The following is a 22,745-nucleotide window of genomic DNA, read 5'->3' on the forward strand; positions in this document are numbered from 1 at the left end:
GTGTGTGTGTGTGAGCCCTGGCCAGCGCTGACAGAGGTCACTCAAACTCTATACTGAAGACTAATCTTCAGGAAAATGAACAAATATGAAATTCCTGGCACCGTTTCTTCATTGTATGAGTCTCTGCCACGTGTCAGCTGCACCCCGTCCAGCTCGCTGAGGAGATCCAGATGTAGTGTTGACACCCAACCTCTATTGGGTGCAGGAGCCCGAGAAGCACAACAGCAAAACAACCGTTTGTTATGCAAGCATCTATGAAAAGGCTAAACAGTTGGCACAGACAGATGTAGATAGGTGATTAGAACACAAACGACTAAGTTTCTTTTTTATGTAATAGTTGTGACACAACACACACACACACACACAAGGCCCTGCTGTAATTTATAGGTAACCTACAAACATATGGAGCCCGAACAACGCTTGTCTGAGTGCCGTTAAACTCTTCACAGCCCCACTCATAATCCATCTCCCCTTCACAAACAACACAAGTGTCTGTAAAACATCTGTAATATATTTGTTCTCTCCCAGTTACGACTTCCTCCCTCCTCCCCGCGCTGTAAAACACAACAGCCTGTGTCTGGCCAGCGCTCAGAGCTGCTCAGAGCTCGTTTGTGTCGCTGCAACAGAAACAGCATCTCTGCGGTGGATTGAAAACGTTTCTCCGAGGATTATTATGGACGCTCGGGGGATTTGGTTGACGCTTTGCCTTCTCCTGCTGACACGCTGCACGATCCAGCAGACCTCCTCAAAGAAAAGAAATGGCAAGAAAGGTAGGACATTAAAGGTTGAGTAGGTGATTCTATTCAGAAACACTTCCTGTTATATTACTTGAAATCCTCGTAACATACCGATAGCAATGAATAAATGAAATGCTCAGATATAAAACATTTTTAGAAATGTAATCTGTGGCTGTGGCAGGACTGTTAAAACCCCGTCCAATCAAAGAAGTTGGCCAGAGAAAATAATTGGACGTCCTGCCTGTCTGTTAATACTTTGAAGGTCTGAACAAAGGGGGCGGGACTTTTTCGGTTCGGTGATACTTTCAAAGTCTCTGGTTTTTCCAAATGACATACTCAAACTTTAACTTGACACTGCAAATGAAAAAAATGTTGTTATTTAAATCCATGAATAGCTTCTTGATTTTTTGTTTTTTTGCCTCTTCAACAGACTCTGCAAACAGTGCTACAGTTGAGGAGCTGAAGAAAAACCTAACTGCTATCGCTCAAGAGGTGGAGTTGCTGAAAGAGCAGCAAGCTTTAATGGCAGGTATTTGTCCTGTCAGGTAAACGTGTCACAAACCATTCCCAAGGGATGGAAACAACAACAAACCTGACTGACCCTCTCCTCCTGTCCCTCTAAGTCTGTCTGCGAGGCACCAAGATCCTTGGCAAGTGTTTCCTGGCCGACCCGGTGAAGAAGACCTTCCACGCCGCCAGCGACGACTGTCACGCCAAGGGGGGCAGCCTGAGCACCCCTCTGAACGGGGACGAGAACGACCAGCTCCACAGCTACGTGCGTCAGAGCATCGGCCCACTGGCGCAGATCTGGCTGGGCGTCAACGACATGGTGACCGAGGGCCTGTGGGTGGACCAGTCGGGGTCCGGCGTGCGCTTCAAGAACTGGGAGACGGAGATCACCCTGCAGCCGGACGGAGGCCGAGGCCAGAACTGCGGCGTCCTCTCCACCACAGCCATCGGGAAGTGGTTTGATGAGAGCTGCCGAGCCGAAAAGTCGTCCGTGTGCGAGTTCAACATCGTCTGATGCGTTGCAGAGAAGTATGAAACATGTACAGCAATCACATTTTCTTCACCGAGCTATTCAGATGTACACTGACACACTGACACACTACAGCAGAGATCTTCAACAGGGGTCCGGGTCCCCAAGGTGGTCCACAGTTACTGCAGGGGGTCCCCGAAATTATTTTATCCCAAATTTGTTTCCTTCCAAAATTATCAGTATGACCAAAAATACACATTTACATGAATACAACCTAAAATAAGCAAATCTTCCTATTTGTTAAATGTTATGGTTTAAAATTGTGATAAATGTAAAAAATATATGTTCTACAAATATATGAATGTCAACAGTTATTATTTCCATGGCTTATAATTGTATACATACATGTATTCATGGCACCATAAGGTGCACTAAACAATTTTATTGGCCAGGATTTATAAGCAACACAATTTTATACGATTTGTCATTGGGGGTCCCTCCACCGTGTCACTTTAAGCCTTGGTTGAAGGTCTCTGCACTACAGTATTGTTTAAGCTAAACATATTGCATCCAATAAACTTGTCAAATACTCCAGCATGTTATAGCTTATAAGATATTCATAAAGGTAAACACCACTGGATGGCTTGTAAGAAAACAATATTTTCACTGAAGAGAGATCACATGTGGCTTTTCTGAGGCACTTTCTTTATTTCTCGTTCTTAATGTAAAGTCATGCTACTTATGTAACATTATAAAACGTTAATAAACGCGTGTATTCTCAGTTGAAGCCTTCTCACTGTCTTCTTGCTCACAAATTCAGTAGAAATAATGGGAATGTTTTGCTGATCAGAGGGGAAATACTTCAAACAATGCTTTAAAAATGCTGATGTAACAGCTTAAAACCAATATTTTGACAACCAATAACAAACTCTTGGTTTTAGGTTGCTGTCTTTTTTCCTGTTTTTTGGGGGGTGGGGTCGGGTGTGTTAAAAAGGTCACAAGCAGCCAAAATGTTCCTCTCAAAATAAGACTCAAAGGCACAAATGGTGTGTGTCACAACTTTACATATCTTACTGACGATGTCAGGAAACTTCTTCCAAAAACATCTGCCCCCATGTGATGAGTTCAATGGCGTCTCCCCCCTACTCACACATTTTCCCTCATGAAAACCTAGTTTCTGTTATGGCACTCTGAATAGTTGACTCATCCAAAGGAGGGTTACATCAGATCAACATGTTTAGACATCTCCATGGACGTCCACTGAGACGCAGCGTGCTAATAGAGAACATGTCCTCATCCCTTTAACACTCAGTCAGCCAGTCAGAAAAGGTCATATTCTACACGGTTCTTAACCAAAGTAACCTTCTATTCAGAGGTCTTACGTTGTTTTACTGCCAACACTTTATTGAGCGAGAATGGATTTATGGCTTTGAACAACTCCCTCTGCAGTTCACTGTCTGAACTGCAGGGGGCGACATGGCTTTACAAGACAAACAACATACAATTTACTGTTTCTTTTCACCAGTTTGATTGCAAAACTCCTATTTTCCCCGAAATGAGACCAGTTAATATTCTGGCAGCTTCTTAGTCTGCTGAATGTCTGACTAGATCTGTAATCTTTGCTCTTCTAGTTAATGTCAAACCTGTTGAATTTTACAAAACAGAAAAACCTGACTGTGACTTATGAGTTTGTACCATGACCTTTGAGATGTTTGCTGTTCCACGCCGAGCAAGTGAGTCTGTCTTCACAACAACATACAGCACTCATCACACTTATTTTAAATGACAAACCTCGCACCGTCTCTCTTTTAAAAGCTACCTGCTATAAATAACACAATTCACAACATGCTTCTTTGCGAGACGTAACTTTTTGCTCACAGACTGCAATCAAGCGCGTATAAGGATTTTGGTTTTGTGTCAGAAGGGATCTGTGGTCCTCGAAACAAATAGTAAAACACGGTCTCTGACTGGTGATTATCATTCATCATGATACACAAGTAGAGAAACGTCCCTGTATGACCAGAGGAACAGATCATTTAGCTAGCAGCGGATTAGTCTCCCTGTAAGGCACATTTATGGTGTAATGATACTGTATCGAAAAGTCTCCATAGCAAGTATTAAAGCAGCCGTAAACAATTAAAAGATACCACTCCATGCATATACACTACTATTGCAATCTCCTGCAATACAGGCCCTAGAGTCCCCTCTGTTCACTGGTTTAATGGTGAAAATGAAAAACACGTGTTTCCTGTATAAACAGCCATAATATGTACAAGATATCTCAAATGAAAATAACTCATTGCCTTGAAGTAACAAAAGATATTCCCACGGGAGCAAACCTGGTATAAGAGGGTGATCCCTTCATCTGAGATAAAACAAGGTAACAGCAGCAGGCGGGTTTCAACAGGGTTATTTCGTGTGGCTGGCTTCCGTGCAAAACGATGCTCGGGAGCCAAACAAAGGCTTCTTGCCAGGCGGGTAATCACAAAGATGCCGGCGCATGAATATCTCAGAGTTCAAGTATCAAGAGGAAAGCAGAAAGCTGAATCCAGAATCCTCCTAGTCCCCTCCCTCTGGCTCCAGACGCGGCCCCAGTTTCGGAGAGGTTCCCTCTTCACTTTGGTCGCTGGTCTGGTAAATCACATTGTCCAACATGGATTGGCTCGCGGGCCTGATGGGAAGTGGAGGACCCTGAAACTGCTGGTATGTGCTGACTGGAAAGTCGTCTGCACCCGTGTCTTTGTAGACCAGTGGCTTTTGTGAGGCCGCGTGCTCCGCAAAGGGCCGGTATGGGTCATACCCGCCGTAGACCCCCATCTCTGCCCCCTTTCTCAGCAGGTCCGTGTACACCAGCGAGTCCTCAATGGAGGCGTACACGTGGGACTCGTTGTCCTCGCGGGTTCTGGGGAAGCCGTTGTGTCCTGGCAGGAAGACGGCGCCGTTGTAGATGGACACTTCCTGATTCAGCCTCTTCTTCTTCTTTCTGATTGGCAGAAGACACAAGACAAAGGGAGCGTTAGAGTCATATACGCCAGCAAAAATTTGAGTTAAGTAAGAAGTTTTCTCTAGCAGATTGGGACAGAAATGAAGTTTAAAAGACTATTTTTTTACTATATTTACTAAATCTGATCTCATTTGAAGAGTAAAAGATAAAGCAGATCCACTCACCTGATCACCACACAGACAACTACCAGCACAATGACACCAATGACCACCAGAGCAGCCACCACACTCAGGATGGTCGCCAGCAGAAGGTCTGAATGAGAGAAAACAGCAGCAGACACAATCTCTCATTAACACGTTCTGTGTTCAACAATCCTCGTCGTAACGACATTCTGAAAGAAGCTTCAGAAGCCTGAAGATGAACCAAAAGCTGCCGCCCTACAGAAAAGTCCTCTTACTCTTGCTCTTCTGCAGGGTGATCTTGGCGAGGACGCTGAAGTCTCCTCTCTCAGGCATGCAGTTGGACATGTTGAGGTAGAAGTTGTCGGAGATGGTGATCTCTCTCTGCGCCTGCTCGTCCTCCCGGCGGCTGTACTCCTCCTCCGGGCAGCCGACCCTCTGCACCCTGATGTTGGTGTGGCGGTTGCCACACTTGGGCTGGCTGAGGTTGGCGAACATCAGGCGAGCGTCCATCTTTGGGGGAAGGGAGACGATCCAGGAGACGGTGGAGTAAGACTTCATCCCTACTGGCCAGCCAGGAGTGGCCAAGAGGACCGGAGTGTCTCTCTTTGGAGATACGCTGAATATGAATCTTTCTGAATATGAGTAGAAACAAAACAAATCTCAAACGGCCCTGAAAACATGCATTTCATTCATTCATATCTCTTGATGGAAGCGGCTCCTTACCTGATATCTCCTCTTTCAAAAAGGCGCTCAGCACGTCCTTGAAAGGCGTCCTCAGCTCTTTGCCGTCCACGCCGGACACGGTGACGGACACGTTGGTGTGGATCTGCATCTTCTGTATGGCTCCCTGAGGGCAGAAGTGTCCGATGGCAGCGCCGTCCTCTTCTGACAATTTGATGAGGATGCTGTCGTTGCATTGCTGCCCGGGGAGAGACTGCCTGAGGGGGCCGGCGGGGGAGGTCAGCTCCACGGTGCCGTGCTCGGGAGGACGGAGGGTCCAGGTCACGCTGGTCAGAGGGGCGGGGAGGCAGCTCGGCAGCACAGGCACCGACAGACGGGCCGGAGCCTTCGGGCAGTCTTTGAGCTGACTACACGCTGATATGAGAGTACAGGTACTTTAAATCAACGACTGCCGTAACGACCTAGTCATAGAAACTGAATTTAAATTAATTTATGAAACAAAAGAACAAATCTGGATTCACCTATGACCCGCGTGGCGGTGACTTGTACGTCGCCTGGAAGGCAGTCCTGGAAAGTCAGGTCGCTCCTCGATGTGACTGTGATGTTCTCCTTCAGCACAGAGTTCACTTTCATCTTGCAGTCTGAAGCCGGTCTCAGCCTCTCAATATGAAGCGTAAGGCCCTCCGCTTTGCTCAGATCCACAGTACACGACACTACAGAATAAAACACAACAAGATATTAGGATTTATCCCGTTTCCGTTTCTATCATACGCACAAAAGGCACACAAATGCAAATGCGTTTTCCAAGTTACAACCGTTCTGAACAGGAATTTGGATTTGACTGAGGGGGTTGGGCAGGATTCCTCCGATCACTGAAGGAAGTGATTTCAGTCATTCATGACTCAGCGATTAGGCAATCTGAGAGCTCCCCTAACTCCAGACCCGAGGGCGCAGATAAACGCCACGAGGTCTAACTCACCCGGTCACCGCTTCATTACTCATCTATGTAGAAGCTGTCTCAAAAACCAGGAATCTTTATATCACATCGCTGACTAACGAGACTGCACCCTTGTTGATTTTAAAATAAAGATTGTTTAAATGTAATAATCGTGTGCCCGCTGCAACATGTAGAGGAGACATCACTCATCCTCTGAACTATTTTCTCAACGGCAAAACCTCAAACTATTCACCATGTTGCCCCAAAAACTGCTTTCATTTATAAATCACATTGTGAAACATCATACATTTGCTGGCCATTTGTAGCTTTAAAGATTCCAAGATTATTATAAAGTAATCTGGCTCTAACATTTGGTTCATTTGGCCAATATGTTAGCAAACAGTTTATACATCCAGGTAGCACGTCAGGCAGCAGCTTCCATTTGGCGACTTTCTGGCCACATGATGAATCATAGTCTCTAATTTAGCTCGACTGATGGAAATATCTGCCTCTTTAGCTGCTAAATGCTCCGCGTGGTTCTCCAGCTTGTCTTTAACTGCGTTTGTCTGCTGTTTGCTGCTTGGAAGGGAGCGTACACCGGGGGATTTTTTTTTTTTTTTTTTTACAGCTTTTTGGCTGAAAACAGCTGCCTGCTGCGACTGAGAAACCCCACCTCTATGAGAGCAATGAGAGTTAATCAGAACAATATGTTGTGGGCTGGAAAACCAAAAGTAAGTTAAAAGATGCTAGAACGCTCCCCAGAGGTGAGAAGTCGGGTAATAATTCTCATTAAAGCAGGCAATATCTTTGTACAAATATTTATTATAGCAGATTTAAAAAAAATGAAATCCTTTAAATCTTATTAGAATCAATATAGAATAAAGTGCATAAAACATTCTTCAAGATCCGGATCACCCATAACATCTTAAGTTTTCACCAGTTCAAGGTCTACCTGCCACTTTATTTCATACATATTTGAGAAGAAACAGACCATCTTCAGAGGACTGAATCCATAATTAGTTAGTTAACACCGATGCACAAACCTGTTGATTGTGTCCTTGAAGAAGACACCTTGATGGCGAGCGACAGTCCAGGAGAACCTGCACGTCTTCTGTCCATCTCGCAGTTCCTCAGCGTCAGGCAGAAGTTCCCCTGGGTCTGGGCCGGCTGGCGGTCCGTGAGACTCAGCACCAACGCCCCCCTCCCTTTGCTGTGGTACTCCGCCGCCGTGTCCTTCTTCAGACAGCGTGGCTGCGTGATGTTCAGGAAGTGAACGGACGCCTGGTGTTTGTCCGGCACCTGGAAGTGCCACTCGATCACGTCGTCGTCGGGGAAACTGTCCGGGTAGTTTGGAGAGAGCAACTCCGAGGACGAGGCCCCTTTCGGTAACACCAGAGTCATTTTGGCGAGGGCTGTGAGAGGGGAGAAAAAGCCACAAACAACAGTCACATAATGTGATGTCTGACAAGGCATGAGAGATTAATCAGAATTCAAACTCACATTTGATTTCCTCCCCGACAGACACATCAAACTGGCCATTTAGGAGTTTCTGGCCTGCTGGGACGTCCAGAGAAAATCTGCCTTTATTCAGTATCTGAGCACTGACGACGGGACCCGCTCTGCAGTATTTCCCCACCGACACGTTCCCGCTGGTCTGGAGGGCCTGCAGGGTGTAGCTGTGTCTGTCCGGACATCTCTCGGACGGAGTGATCTGTCGTAAACCTGCGCCGCTGAAGTCTATTTTGATGGCTTTCGGCGTCGAGGTCTCCAGGTTCCAGGTGAACTTGCGGTTAAAATCCAGCAACGGAAGTGAGCCGGAGTCGGCCTGGATGATGTGCCCACCGCACGACTTTGCGTTACATTCTGAGAGATGATATCAACAGATTCATTTTACAAATCTTTTTGTAAAAAGAGGATTAGACTTCCTTTTTGCCACATTTCTGGATTTACCTATACGTCGCACGATTTCCACGCTGTATACATCTTGAGGTCTGGAGCAATCAAACTCCACCGAGACTTTAGAGTTGGCTGTCAACGTGAGGGACGACCCGCATCGGCGTGCGCGTCCTGCCCCCGCGCACACGTCGCAACCTTTGACCCGACCCCCGCTGATGGTGAGGGTGGTGCCTCTGTCAGGGGTGACGGTCAGTTTCTGGACCCCTGGAAGAATAAAAAAACACAAACACAATGAAATCCCCACTTAGATGCCACTGAAAATACAGAAGTGACTAAAGTTGAGAGATGAGGCGACTAACCAGGCCTGAACAAACACACACAGCACCTGATGTGCTGCTTGAATCAACGCACTATTGTCTCACATGCATTATATTTATGAAGAGGACAAAGCAGACCCGAGCTGAACACATGCAGCCTTTTGGATGAGACCTTTCTTTGATTTGTCTCCTCATTCTGCATTTAGATCCCAGCAAACAGACATTAGAAGTGATCCGGACAATAATAATAAACTTTTATCATAATATCCGATGAGATGTTGGTGTTTTCCTGCTTTCAAATACAACTGGAGGAATAACCAGCGTCCGTATTAGTAGCCTAAGTTGAGTAACTTACCTGATACAGTGAAGGCGAAGAATGTAAGGAGTGAAACGTGGAGAACGACTCTAGACGAGGACATGCTGCCTGTGTGGGATCGGATCAACGCTTCTCGTCCGGAGCTGCGACCTTCCTGCGACACATTTTCCTCTCGTTGACGGGAACTTCTGTTCGGGCAGCTTCAGCGGCTGAGACGCAACTCCTCCACTTCCTGTATGTGTGAGTGTGTCAGCGGCAGACAGGTAATAAAAAGGCGTGGTCGGGTCCGCCATCTTCGCAGGTACACCGCTCGTGAATGCGTAGTAACAGCGGGGATTCACAATACATGAATTATGAATTCCACGAATAGTTAGTCACAATAAATATTTTAATTATATGTCATAGTCTATGCATATCCCAATGGGATCATATAATATTATTATAGTACTACAGGCTCAACGAGAATAAATACACTGTAATGTTTAATTAATTAATATAATTATTGAGATGAATGAGCTGCAATCCACTTGACAGATTATTTGGTAATTAGGTATAATAAAAAAAATTATAATGCACGGAATTAAATGATCAATGGGCTATGTATTAAAGGTTTTTTTTTTTTTTAACAGATAAACTCTGAATTTGTCTTCATCTCAAGCTGATCTGTCGGCTCAGCAGCAAACACACTGTTTTGTTGATAAACCAGGCTGATAAATTCTCCCTTGACTGGGCGAGACAGATAATAATAATAATTATAATATTTTTAATTAACACATTTTGCAGTCAGGGCGAGCTTTTATGAAGTGCTTTAAATGAAACTACCCCACAGTGCAAAAAGTATTCTGCATGAACTGGATCAGCTGAAACATTAAAATGCAGCTCATTATGCATCGATAATTTAACACTCTGAAAGGGGCACTTTTACTTAAGGTAGTCTTCTGGTAATAATTCCACATCTTCAGGTAAAACAAGCAGCAAGCAAAATGTATATTTAAAGTATATAGCCTGTCATTTGTAGAAGTTATCATAGTAAAATCAAATCCATGTCATTAGACTCCTGTTTGTTCATTCTGTACCTCATCTGTGTTTAAATACGATCAGCTTTGTGATAATCTGTCTAGTCTGTGATGCTGTTGCATTGTATTGTGTTTTACTGACAGATGTTTCTATTATTTTGCTCATCCCACATTTAATCACACCTTTCTAAAACGTTTTCTATAAAATCAGTACATTATGACCCTTTTACATGTACATTAGCTCTTCTCTTAATCACAGGACTGTTGTATTAAACTGCATTGGTTGTGGATTGGTGTCCTTTATAAACTGGCATATTTTCCAGATACTTTGAAGCCTTTTTCCACCTTTGGATCACACGCTGCGTTCACTTGAAGCAAATTGATTCAGGCTACAGAGAACAGGTCAAACAGAATCTGAGATATAGCCTATAATCAATTTTATTTTTCATTGAAACCGTCGGAACATGAATACAAAGAAGCACGCATATTGAACTTGACATTAGAAATCTAACAATAGAATTATTGAAATCCCTCTCTATGTCAATCAGAAACAACATCTATTTTTCAGAAAGTGTTTTGAGGGGGAAACTATTACAATGACTGTGAACATGACTATAGATTATATATTTGACAGCGCACTTTAAAGTTCAGTTTCCAGTGCAAACGTCCTACACATTTGGGTAAGGCAGAGAACTCTCTAGAAAGATTAAAAACTATACAAACACTGTTTTGAAGAGAAAAGTGTGCACAGTTTACGCTGACATAATCTATAGGAAGGCCTACAAGGATATACAAAACACATTGGTGTTGGTCCCACTATTGGCTAGTATAATCCATCATACTTTACCTTGGTTGTGCTAATGACGAGGAGCTCTAATAAAGGTTAAAGGATACCCAAAACTAAAGCATTTGGTCAAAAGGTCTTCGGAGCTCCCCGATCATTCATTCAGGTGTACAGTTAAATGGCTACAGTTATAGTATAGGCAGCACGGGCTAATTAGAATAAAGATTATTTCAATTATCTCGGTCTCCTCTGCTCCATCCCGTTGGGCAGAAAGCCTGCAATGATCGGGACCGGCCATATGAGAGCAGCAACGCTCCACACGATGATGACCAGGGTCATGAAACAAGCTACAAGTGTCGACTCGATGGGCTTCCTGTTCAGCCTCCAACTTTTGTCCCCCTTCAGCTCGTCCAGGCTGAAATCCACGCAGCAGAAAGTGACCTGATCCCCGGTCTGCTGGCCCCTCGACCTGCCCTGGCCGAACCTCCGGTAGCGGGACATCCCGCAGCCCACGCACAGCCGCAGCTCCTGCTGACCCCCGGTGACCCCGAGGTGCTCGATGACGACGGGCGAGATCACCCGGTTGAAAGACGCGGAGAAGAAAGCCCTTCCGTGGTTGTTGGTGGTGTAGATGAGCACGTCACACTGGAAGCCGAAGCTGCTGTCCCAGCGGGCCACCAGCGACGTGGGCAGCAGTCTCTGGACGCTCACGTTGCACTGGGACGGGGTCTGCAGGGGGGAGGAGGAGTCGGGCGAGGCTTCGCTCTCCTCCACGGACCTCTTGGAGAAGCGCACGTCCACCTCCAGGTTGGCCATGAACCTGTTGGAGGAGTTGATGGGCGGCAGGAGGAGGTCTTCGTCGCTCCAGCCTTGGCATCGCTGGAGAAGTCCGGCCACCGCGGTGAGAGCCAGCAGGAGCGTCGGCGAGTCGTTCAGCATGGCACAGGGCGCGTCTCTCCCGCTCGCATGCTGTGGCGATCCGCAGGCGACGGCCGAGGCGCGCAATGTTGGAAAATGCCAGTCGACGGTGATTTAAAAAAAAAAAATGTTTTATAATATCGCAGCTCCCAAACGGAGATATTCAATTCCCTGCACGACTGCTTTGAATGGAAACGTCCAACGCCTGTCACACGCGCGGGTCACCCCTCCCTTTGTGGATATTTTTCATCCAGATGTGGCCCCCCGCGATGACTTTACGGCTCCAGCACCGTGAGCTGCCTTCATCGCAGCTTCTCTGAGGAGTGGTGCTGCTGCTGCTGCTGGTGCTGGTGGTGGTGATGGGAGAGCCTCCAGTGCGCAGGGACAGAAGCGCCAAGTTCAACACGCATCATCTTCCAATCAGCAATCCTCACACACACATGCTCACTACGACGGGCTCAATCAGACGAGTGATCTGGAGACCAGATCTCATTCTCTCCCCCCCTGGGTGAGAAGACAAACGTAAAGTGTTAGTCCGCGCTGCAGAGACCGACCTGTGTTTGTGATAAGATTACAAAATGTATATATTCAACTGAACTGTTGCTGATATTCTGTCAGTATATTAGTCCGCCATCAACATGTGACAGTGACATGAGCTCAGTAATCCCGACGAGTGCTGCAGCCCTGGAAATAATGAAGATAAAGTAAAAAAAAAGAAAAGAAGTATTGCCATGCTGAAAGTAAAGCACACCTTTAACTTTTGGGTTTCTAAAATTCAATGTTAGTGTAATTTGGCTTTAAAAGTCCCAATAAGCTGAGGAACATGATGGGATTTCAGTGACTTTCAGTAAAAGATCAGCATGCAGGGATGTAACCAGAATATGTTCACTAAGTGGTGGCCACCATAGCTCCACTGGACTATAGCACATGCTTAACTGCCTTGCTCAGGAGTACCTCAGCAGTGGCAATGAGGTTTAAAGGCTTGAAGGCTTAAAGTTGCTATCTTCCACCTCAACAAGATTTGTCCTGCTAGCCCAACTATGTCCGACTGCCTGCGTTGTTAAGGAGCACCAGTTGTCCCTGAAATGTAATTCTTTTGGAAGTGTTAGGTGTCAAAATGTGTTGAAACACACACACACACACGCACACACACACACACACACACACACACACACACACACACACACACACACACACACACACACACTAAATAGAAAACAAAAACAACCCGGTTACATATTATTTGTCCCTAAGTGTCTAGCATACATGATTTTTATGGAGAGGTAAACCCAACCGCCTGTGATCCGTTTGCCTATTTGCCCATCTGTTCTCTGCTCGACAGCTTTCTGTACGTCGGTGTGTGTTTCTCTCAGCCATAGTGTGTACTCAGGGGCAGCCAGACACATCAATAAACATGTGCTTCCACTGTGCTGCAGCAGCAGCAGCAGCAGGGGTTTTGTACACAGTGTGTATCACCTGGCTGCTGCATCTGATGCCCAGGAGGACACAAACACACACACACACACACACTCTCTCTCTCTCGCCACCCCGCCCGTCCCGTGTACACCCTCTTTGTGTTACGGATCCAACACTTCATCACAAACAGCAAATCTGATTACATTTGCAGCCGGGGACACAGCTGCACTTAATCTGGAGTTGTAATAAAAGTATAAATATCGGGACTGGTGGTTGAACACCTGGTCCGTTTTGGCAAGTTGGGGTTTCAAGCTGTGGTCACGAATGTAAACGATGTTTCAGTCATTGAACTGGACTGAACCTGATGAGAGAAACATGAGTGCGAGGCCAGGACTGACCCGTCTCACCCTCACAGGTCTGTGGAACGAGCTCTTAAATATACATCCAGGTGCACAACAGTATTTCTATTTCCCTTACACAACAAACGTTTGCACATTTTTCTTTTCTTCACTCCAGCTTGTGCAAGATATGAGGTATGCCACGTAACGTGGTACAATACAAACAGCAGACTAGAACAGTTCTGTTTCACCGTCTCATGAAGACACCATCCCCTCCTCTTTGAATAGATGCCAATCACTTAACTGTCCACGCATGCTTGCATCTGGCAACCGCCTTTTAAAGGTTCATTGGCTCTTAATGAGGAAACAGCTATGCCTTTTACCAGAACAATGTATACATAATGCAGCGGGAAAGATAACAAGCTATTAACAGAATTAGGTCATTGAGCAGAGGCGAAATCGTGATGAATTATTTTCTTTCATCTTGGCAGGCTAGTAAATATGAATGTCACTTGTATGAATAGTGTCCTTCTGTGATGTTTAAATGCTGTTATTTGCCCCAGAGGCCTGTCTCATCTTTGATGTGAGGGCCAGCTGACGTGAAAGACGCCTCGGCTTGAATTTGCACCTGAAAGCCGGCGTCCCCCTCCACCTCTCCGTTTGATTATGACAGTGTACTCCACTTAACGTGTTTGCTCTAAAACAATCGTGTGGTTGTTTGGTTTCTCTTTCTACACGCTCCCAAACCTCTCTGGTGCTCACAAACACTCCCACACACTTCCAAATGCTGGGTCCTCCACATCAGATATGCTCCGGTCTAGACGATCTACTGGTGAAACGGAGCGAGAGAATGTAAATGACTTTCTTGTTCATTACTTATGCTATAAAAATGTAAATTGCATTTGGTGACAAAAATGCAAATGGGACTAAGATAAAAAAAAAAAAGTCTCTTGTGCTGAATGTATGAAAGATTAATTCTCCTCAAAAAAGTGTGTCTCTTTATTCAGAAAACCAAAAGGAGGCCCTGTTAGTGGCTCCTTGCTGACTCTGTGCTGGATCAGACACTATTAGTCTGACCCACCAGCTCACACCGACAACTGACTTAATTAGAAGTTGAGGATTCGGGTACGTGCATCGTCACAGACACAATGTTCAAGCTCTGCTTTTTTTCATGTCTGAGCCGGGTTAATCCCCCCATGTCTCCGGTAGACCTGTCATACAACCAATCACTGCCAGGGCTCGTCACCACGGCAACAGGAGCAGTAGGGTATTGAAGAAAATTATTCTGTTTAGTTGCTAACAATAATAAAACTAATGAAATCCTCATCGTTGTTATTGCCACGTTTGATGTCAGTGCCGGGATATTGCAGGCACAAATATTCATAACAATGTTGCGTTCAGGTTCTGTCTATCTCATTTCTCTTCTGAAGAAACGACGTCAGAGACCCTCAGCTGGCAAAGAGTTGGAGATAAACTGTAAAGGCAGCACGATCATTTTAAATTTAAATCATCAATCTGTTCACTTTAAATCCCCTTTTTTATGTTTAGTTTAGTGGGTGTGATATTAAACTCAAGCCTTGAAGATAAGTGCACCAAACATTTTGAACAGAGCCTCATCAGCACCTGCAATCATATCAAGTTCAGTTTACTCTTCTACTGAAATGAGGTTTCTGATTATCAGGCTGATGATGTTTAAACAGAAGTATGTAGACATTTCATGGAGGGTCTAAGATGCCAGTGGGTTACATCAAGGTGATTGTAGGATCCAGCACTTTTACATCTTGGCCCATACTGGGGAGAAAATGGGAGTCTTGATTGGCCTCAACAGCTCCAATCTTGATGTCTTTTTAAAACACTGTGTCTTTCGAGCCCAGCTTTACGGTAATGCCTCTTTTCCTCTGTACTTTTTATTACCTCTACCTGCTTCCTCGTTTTTTTTTAGTTCCCTGTCAGTTTTGGATCAGCTTGGTCATTAAAACTTGCTTTTTGTTCTATATCGCCTGCCGCCTTTTGCATTTTGGGTTATTTTTTGTATTAAACTACTGTGACAGTTTAAGTAAAATATTCAATACAACAATGTAAACTACTAAATTAAAACCCTGCAATAAAATATATACAGACATCAACACTCCCGTAGAATTAAAATGTGTTTTTCTGAAACTGTGTGGATTATTCTACGGAAATACATTTTAGTGGAGTAAAAATATAAAGGAACTGCTTAATTAGCCTCAATTTTAGTCCTCTACTTTATTTAAGTAAAGAGCAAATAGACGCTTTAAACGACTGTGTATACTGTATGCTCTTTAGCTTTGAGTGAGTTTATTCTATCACGTTCGTCTTTCTATATCACTGTTAACCTTTCAGTGAGTGCAATTCAAATGCTTGTGATCATGTGTGGAAATTCATTTGAACCTCAAAGTATTCGTATCTTAATAAGATTGTCACCCGAGCCTCTATTACAGCCGGCTGGAGAGCATCTAGCAGAGGGATCTGAGGAGCTGTACACTAATGAGCCACATTAATTGCCAAGGAGCTGCTCTGAAATCGGATGGAGTGGATGTGAAGTCAAAGGGGAAGACATAACAAATGTTTCATCGATCGGCTGCAGAATATGGATTTTTCTTCTTCAGTGAGTGAAATTTGTTGCGGCAAGAAAACAACAGGAAAGATCAGGACAGACAGAGATGCTGCCAGACGCAGATCATTTCAGATGGTGTTCCACATCCAAACCTCCTCATGTTGTCTGCACCATCTTTCTCTCTGTGGGACTTTGTCCTCCATGAGAACAGATAAGTGAAGGACACGATTTTCTGTGGATGTGAGACCGACCCAGGAAATAACACCACACGTATCAGGCACATGGTCAGAGACATATCAGCCTGCAGAGCCCCATCAGCCTGCAGAGCCCCATCAGCCTGCAGAGCCGCAGCCTGCAGAGCCCCATCAGCCTGCAGAGCCCCATCAGCCTGCTCCTCACCGGTCGAGCCCCGGTGGTGAGAGATTGGTTCTCTGTGGCACCAGCGGCCTTCTTCTCATTGAAACAAATGTGGATTGTGAATCACAGCCACCCACGAAAGGTCATCGTGGACAGGTGAAGACATGCCCCCCCCCCCCCCTTTTCATCTGCCTTCAACTGAATGCATTGCTGCTCTGGTCACTCTGCTTGGTCGTTTGTCATCTGGTTCTCTGCTGGTGAAATGCAATCGTCCTGTGAAACGCAGAGAGGGGATAATTACCACGGGTTGTTGGTCATGGTGGGAACGGGGAGGCGGATGTGGGCGGGGAAGAGGATGATTGGTTGCTTTCAAAAGTGATTTGTTTGAAAAACAACAAGGGCTGCTTCAACCTGAGAGGCAATGGCTGTCCAAAATTGCACGACTATAATGCAACCAAAAAATAAATGATTAAAAGATTTTGCTATTAAACCAAGGAATGATGCCAAGCAGGTTTTTTCCCCACTGTTAATTCTAGTGTAATATAAAGAAGTGGAAGACTGAGACAAAGCTGGCAACTGGAAAGAGGATGAGACTCTAACAGAACTGATTCCATGTTTTATTTCAGTATTCTTTCTCCACAGATTTTCAGCAATAAATTGGCTTTGCACACTCAGACGCTCCCTGAGGACATCGTGCCATCTGCTGTTATATGATACCTATCATTTTGTTAGGTTTTGTTTGTGGACCCGGGTTTAGAAACCAGAGACTGGACGGCAGGGAAAAGAGTTTATTTGAACAGGTAATAATTCTGAGAGCTGGTGCGGATGACGTGGCCAGACAGGCAGGTTGGCTAGTTGGCAGGCAAGGTGACGAGCAGGCAGGCAGGCGGAAATCCGAGCGAAGGGGCGCTGGAGGTTTCCTGGAGGGTGAACCAAAGGATCAGGCTTTAGCAAAGAAACAAAAAGGTACCAAGAAGCACGTCAACTCTTGCGAAGGCAATCGATACAGAGCGCATAACATCACCGTAGGGACGGAATTATCTGGCGCCGAAGTGGTGGAGAGACCAGGGTTATGTAGGCTGGGAGTTGATGAGCTGATGGGGAGCAGGTGCGCCACTCTGCTGCACCCGCTGACACGCCCACCAGACACACCCGAGGAGGAGCCGGTGAGGGAGAGGAAGGAGGGGGAAAAACAGACCGGGAAAACACAACACACAACAAAACAACCAGGCTGTCACGGCCGAACCGTGACAGTACCCCCCCCCCCCCCCCCCCACACCCTAAAAGTCAGTCAGCCGGGTGTTGTCCGCAATAAGAGCCATAACCCTCCCAGTCTACCAGGTACTGGAACCCCCTGCCCCGGCAGCGAACATCCAACAGACGATGAACCGAGTAGACAGGATGGCCATCCAGAAGCCGGGGGGGTGGTGGGCGCTCGGCCGGTAGGGCTCAATGGGCTGGAGGTGACATGCTTGAGCAAGGATAGGTGAGGTGGGTGGGAGGGGCCTGGAGGAGGGGCTAAGGAGGCCGAGCAGGAGGGCAACCCAGCGGACGGGGCCGCTCGGGAGGTTGGGCAGGCACTGCCGGCTCAGGGACAGGAGACTGAACAGGTTCCGCCGGTGCAGGAACTGGGGACGGCCGAGGCGCCACCAAGACTGGAACTGGCGACGAGCGAAACCCCGGCAGGATGCGTGGTGCAGGCGTTGGACGGTCCCCCCTCGGGACAGGAACTGGTGACCAACGAACCCCCAGCAGGATGCGTGGTGCAGGCGTCGGACGGTCCCCCGTCGGGACAGGAACGGGTGACGAGCACGAGCGGACCCCCGGAAGGCTGTGTGGAGCAGGCGTCGGACGGTCCTCCGCGTGGACTTGTGACTGAGGACTGAGGACCACTGGCAGGTGTCGGCTGGGCAGCCGACATTGGACATCGAGCTGAGACATGGGCTGGTGGCTTGGCTGTGGCTCCAGAGGGGGCAGCTGAGTGGAGGCAGTTGGAGTGACAGTGCACACTCCAGCCACCAATCCTTGAGGTCATCCAGTCAATCTGGGGATTGTGCAATCTTAACCAAGGGAGACCGAGAACGAAAGGTGACTGGGGTGAGGGGATTACAAAGAACTGAATCTTCTCCCGATGGTTGCCGGACAGGAGAAGCATCAAAGGGGCTGTGCGGTGAGTGACCCTGGCTAGCAGCCTGCCGTCAAGGGCAGAAACCTTCTTCGGTACTGGGAGAGGGAGTGTGGGGATGTGAGCCTGGTCTACCATGCCCAAGTCAATGAAGTTTTCGTCGGAGCCCGAGTCGACGAGCACCGGGAGGGAAAGAGGCTGTAGAGACCAGGTAAGGGTTCCCTGGAGCAGGATGCGAGAGGGGGAGGTAGCCGCAGTGGCGGTTCGGCTAATCAGCGCTCCCCTGTCGCGTGATAAGCCCCGGCTTTTGGCCGAAGGGGGCAGAGGGAGAGGACATGACTGGACTCCCCACAGTACAGGCAGAGTCCTTCCCTCAGTCTGCGCTGACGTTCAGCTGGTGAGAGGTGCATTCGGCCCAGCTGCATCGGTTCCTCCGCAGGCGGGACTGAGGGGGGATGCGTAGCAGCGGGACAGGAAGGCACCGCTGAGGGGTTTCGGGGCTGAGGGAAAACAGGAGGGGATCTAAGGGATCTCTCCCTACGTCTCTCTCCGAGCCCATTGTCTAGTCGTAAGGCTTAAGAAATTAATTCCTCTAAGGAAGTAGTCTCATCTCGGGCGGCCAACTCATCCTGGATGTTGTCGGCTAAACCCCATAAAAACACCCCCTGGAGCGCGGCCTCATCCCACCCAGTCTCCGCAGCCAATATCCTAAAATTGGCCGCGAAGTCGGCTACAGAACCGACTCCTTGCTGGAGAGCTAACAACCGATTAGAGATCTCCCTTCCCTGTACTGGTTGGTCGAAAATTTTAGCTCGGCCGTAAACAAGTTTAAAGAGTAGCAGAATGGGGCCTGAAACTTGGAGGAGGCTACCGCCAACTGGGATGCCCTGTCCCCTAACAAGCTCATGACAAAAGGTATCTTAACTCGGTCAGCAGCAAATGTACTGGGCTGCTGGTCAAATACCAGAGAACACTGGTGTAAAAATTGTCCACAGTGACCTAACTCACCGGAATATCTTGCCGGGATGGGAATGAAGGGCTCACGTGAGGAGGGGGAAATATTTACCGGAGCAACAGGTGGCGGTGGTGGGTTGGCCGGTGACGGGTTAGCTCCAGCAACGGTGCCCGACAGCTGGCTGCAAACTTGGTCCAGGCGGGTGCCAAGCTGGGTTACACTGGTGGTCAGCCCACGAAGCACCTCCATTACCTCGTGGAGAGCCAGTTCATGATGGCCGACCATTGCTTCCTGAGCCGACAGGGCCTTGCAGAAGGGCTCGGTCTCGGCCGGGTCCATGTAGCCAGATTGTTTTGTTAAGGTTTTGTTTGTGGACCCGGATTTAGAGACCAGAGACTGGACGGCAGGGAAAAGAGTTTATTTGAACAGGTAATAATTCTGAGAGCTGGTGCGGATGACGTGGCCAGACAGGCAGGTTGGCTAGTTGGCGAGCAGGCAGGAAGGCAGGCGGAAATCCGAAGCAAAGGGGCTCTGGAGGTTTCCTGGAGGGTGAACCAAAGGACAGGAGTTATCGAAGAAACAAAAGGTACCAAGAAGCAAGTCAACCCTTGCGAAGGCAATCGATACGGAGCGCATAACATCACCGTAGGGACGGAATAATCTGGCGCCGAAGTGGTGGAGAGACCAGGGTTATGTAGGAGTTGATGAGCTGATGGGGAGCAGGTGCGTCAGTTGCTGCAGCCGCCGACACGCCCACCGGACACACCCCGAGGAGGAGCCGGTGAGGGAGAGGAAGGAGGGGGAAAAACAGACCGGGAAAACACAACACAACAAAACAACCAGGCTGTCACGGCCGAACCGTGACACATTTTCCTTATATGTCAAGTTGTTAGAGGATCATTATTTATTTATTTTTAAGAATATTGACCTGGAGCAGACACATTTCACCAGATCTCACAGCATCTAATGAGGAAATAACTTTTGTATTCATGTCTAGGTTGAATTACCCTGCAAAATGTTTTTTCCCAATAAGCTTTGCGGTAAGACCGATGGGTCTTACTAAACAGATTTTGTTTTTATGTTCTTCTCGCTGGTTTTGAATGGACTCATAAAGGCATGATAGGGCACACTTCTGCACAACATAAAATATTTTATTTGATAGTGACAGTCAAAATAGAGACACGAACTGCAGGGAGAAAGAGAGATGCAATGAAGGTCTCTGGCTGGAATCAAACAGGAACTGATCGTCCGAACAATCAGGATATGGCAGTTGTTGAGTTGTTTGTTGATGTTGCCAGGCTACTGTTAATCAGTTTAACTATTGTTGAATAATGGACTCCTTTGATAACTTCGACTCTTTCATTGATCACAATGATCACGAATTCCCAAGATCTTTTTCTTTTTTTTTGCCTTTCCCCTGTTAACTCATTGTGTTTTTCATGTAGCCCTTTTCTTTTTTTTAAGCATGAAAAGAAATTAAATATATGTCCTCCTTTACAAAGAGATTGGATGTATTTTGTACTAAATGGTGATCATTATACACTTAAATAAATAAATCACACACTTTAATGTTATCAAAAGCGTAAAGGTAACATCTGCAATATTCATTTTCTTCTTGCTTTAGATCTGGTCTATAGTTCAAACATTTAACTAATGGCTGACTAGAAAAACTGACCTCCAAGCTAAAATTGTCTTGCCCTCATTACACCCTTTTCATCCATCATGTGGACCCCCTCGGTTTTCCTCGCTTTGTAAAGCAGAATCATTATTAATAGAAGTGAGCGTGAAAACGAAACGGAGCTGAAGAAAGCATACTTTCCCTAAGTGTTCAACGTGTCCAGGATTTCAGCAGGAATATCAGGTTTGAGCAAATTATAAAAGCAAACCTTCACCAACACCTGAAGTCCTCTGAGGAAACCTGTAACAACGAGGAAGTAAGTATCCAACTCATTCATCAGTTAGCCTCCCTCCGTATCTCCAGACAGATCTTTGGCTGTATATAGAGTTAGTGTCTCAACTGTGTCAAAAGCCCATTTCCCTCTCTCATTCCTCTTCTTCAGCCACATCCTGTTGTGCCCTGAGCAGAGGCGCCCACTTAACTCTGATATACGACGGCAGGCCGGAGCAGAGCCCCAGGTTTATCTCTCTGACGTCAGGCCGAGGAACTCTATCTCCTAATGATACGCTTCCCTCCTTTTCTCTTCCCTCACCGGTTCTGAATTCTTCCCTCCTTCTCTGATTCTGTCTGCACGTCAGATCAAAGGTGAGAGCCACAGGGAGATATTGTGGAAGAGAGGCTCTGATGAGACACTGCCTCGTCCTCCTCATCCTCCTCAGAGCCCCTCTGCCATGGGATGAAGAGAGGCGAGTGACTGAAGGTGCTCTCGCAGTCAGCGATCACTTTATGCTGGAAGATGGCATCAAAGAAATAGTGCTCAGAAATCATCTGTATATTCAGCCACGGTTCTGCTGCTGGAAGCACATTTGTGTCATGTAATTATTTCAGTCGTGTTTTATGGTAATTCATCTTATGTGGGACTGTGATTTGAGTTGATTTTCTTTGGTGAATATATTATAAACATTTCATGCCAGAAGATGAAAGAGATACTTTAGGTTGAAACAAGAAACTTTGTCTCTATTTGTCAATGTGTTCCCTGATGAAAGATAAAGAGTTTAATCAGAAAATGGTTGTGACGCCAGTGTGTACATTTCAAATAAGGGTTCTCATAAGGCAACTGATTAAATGCATAAAAACTAATTGTTTTTATTAATGGTTAATAAATAGTTTACTACTGCGTTAAGTTAAGTAATAAGTTAATTAATAAGAACAAGCTTTTGGCTCTCAGGTTGTGAAAAATCATATTTTTTGTCTACGGGCTTCATTGAGCATCTGGACCAGTATCCATTTAATAACAACTATTATTAACTGTATTATTACATTTATATTTGCAGTCTTGTTGGCTTATTGTAAGTTGGGAAAATGAGAGAGGAAATCAAAACAAAAAACTGGACATAAGAGGCAGGGACCTAAATAAAACAGGAAATAACCAAACATAACCCAAGACCATACAGTATAAATGAATGTTTTACAAACATTTATAACTGCATCGTTACCTAACAGGAAGGGCGCCATCAACAGAGATTCATTAAAACATGGAAACCCAAATGTTCTTAGTTACTGACATATCATCAGTGAATAATTAATGTATTATTAATGAAGCCAAATCACATTCACCTTTTATAATTGTTTATATACAACATCAACATTT

The 22,745-nt window shown here is 46.2% G+C and overlaps 3 protein-coding genes across 4 annotated transcripts; 1 reads left to right on the forward strand and 2 right to left on the reverse strand.

The window, feature by feature from the left end:
* Window positions 1–585: 585 nt before the first annotated feature.
* Window positions 586–3,783, forward strand: clec3ba (C-type lectin domain family 3, member Ba). Of its 2 annotated transcripts, none has more exons than XM_084026034.1 (3): window positions 586–770; window positions 1,150–1,266; window positions 1,361–3,783. In XM_084026034.1, the coding sequence occupies exons 1-3, from the start codon at window positions 674–676 to the stop codon at window positions 1,759–1,761; spliced, it is 615 nt and encodes a 204-aa protein (XP_083882160.1). In that variant the 5' UTR covers window positions 586–673; the 3' UTR covers window positions 1,762–3,783. The 2 variants fall into 2 exon arrangements, with proteins under 2 accessions (XP_083882160.1, XP_083882161.1); XM_084026035.1 differs by having other exon boundaries at window positions 587–770; window positions 1,168–1,266.
* Window positions 3,784–3,916: 133 nt separating this feature from the next.
* LOC311023917 (CUB domain-containing protein 1-like) lies at window positions 3,917–9,223 on the reverse strand. The gene is made up of 9 exons (XM_084026033.1): window positions 9,029–9,223; window positions 8,411–8,620; window positions 7,961–8,323; window positions 7,504–7,872; window positions 6,045–6,236; window positions 5,566–5,937; window positions 5,118–5,474; window positions 4,885–4,972; window positions 3,917–4,699 (listed from the first exon to the last, which is right to left on the reverse strand). The coding sequence occupies exons 1-9, from the start codon at window positions 9,090–9,092 to the stop codon at window positions 4,276–4,278; spliced, it is 2,439 nt and encodes an 812-aa protein (XP_083882159.1). The 5' UTR covers window positions 9,093–9,223; the 3' UTR covers window positions 3,917–4,275.
* Window positions 9,224–10,420: 1,197 nt separating this feature from the next.
* tmem158 (transmembrane protein 158) lies at window positions 10,421–12,383 on the reverse strand. Its single transcript, XM_084026847.1, has one exon. The coding sequence runs from the start codon at window positions 11,726–11,728 to the stop codon at window positions 11,024–11,026; it is 705 nt and encodes a 234-aa protein (XP_083882973.1). The 5' UTR covers window positions 11,729–12,383; the 3' UTR covers window positions 10,421–11,023.
* Between the last annotated feature and the right edge of the window lie 10,362 nt (window positions 12,384–22,745).

The sequence above is a fragment of the Eutrigla gurnardus genome (genome assembly GCF_963514095.1).
Source record: "Eutrigla gurnardus genome assembly, chromosome: 14".
NCBI lineage: Eukaryota > Metazoa > Chordata > Actinopteri > Perciformes > Triglidae > Eutrigla > Eutrigla gurnardus.

Bases quoted from the DNA above. Each gene is read 5' to 3' on its own strand.
- LOC311023917 (XM_084026033.1), bottom strand. From the start codon at position 9,092: ATGTCCTCGTCTAGAGTCGTTCTCCACGTTTCACTCCTTACATTCTTC. The intron at 6,237-7,503 runs GTTTGTGCATCG...TTTATTCTGTAG, and splicing joins TTCAAGGACACAATCAACAG to TGTCGTGTACTGTGGATCTG. The intron at 4,973-5,117 runs GTAAGAGGACTT...TCTCTCATTCAG, and splicing joins CACCCTGCAGAAGAGCAAGA to ACCTTCTGCTGGCGACCATC.
- tmem158 (XM_084026847.1), bottom strand. From the start codon at position 11,728: ATGCTGAACGACTCGCCGACGCTCCTGCTGGCTCTCACCGCGGTGGCC.
- clec3ba (XM_084026034.1), top strand. From the start codon at position 674: ATGGACGCTCGGGGGATTTGGTTGACGCTTTGCCTTCTCCTGCTGACA. The intron at 771-1,149 runs GTAGGACATTAA...TGATTTTTTGTT, and splicing joins GAAAAGAAATGGCAAGAAAG to TTTTTGCCTCTTCAACAGAC. The intron at 1,267-1,360 runs GTATTTGTCCTG...TGTCCCTCTAAG, and splicing joins GCAGCAAGCTTTAATGGCAG to TCTGTCTGCGAGGCACCAAG.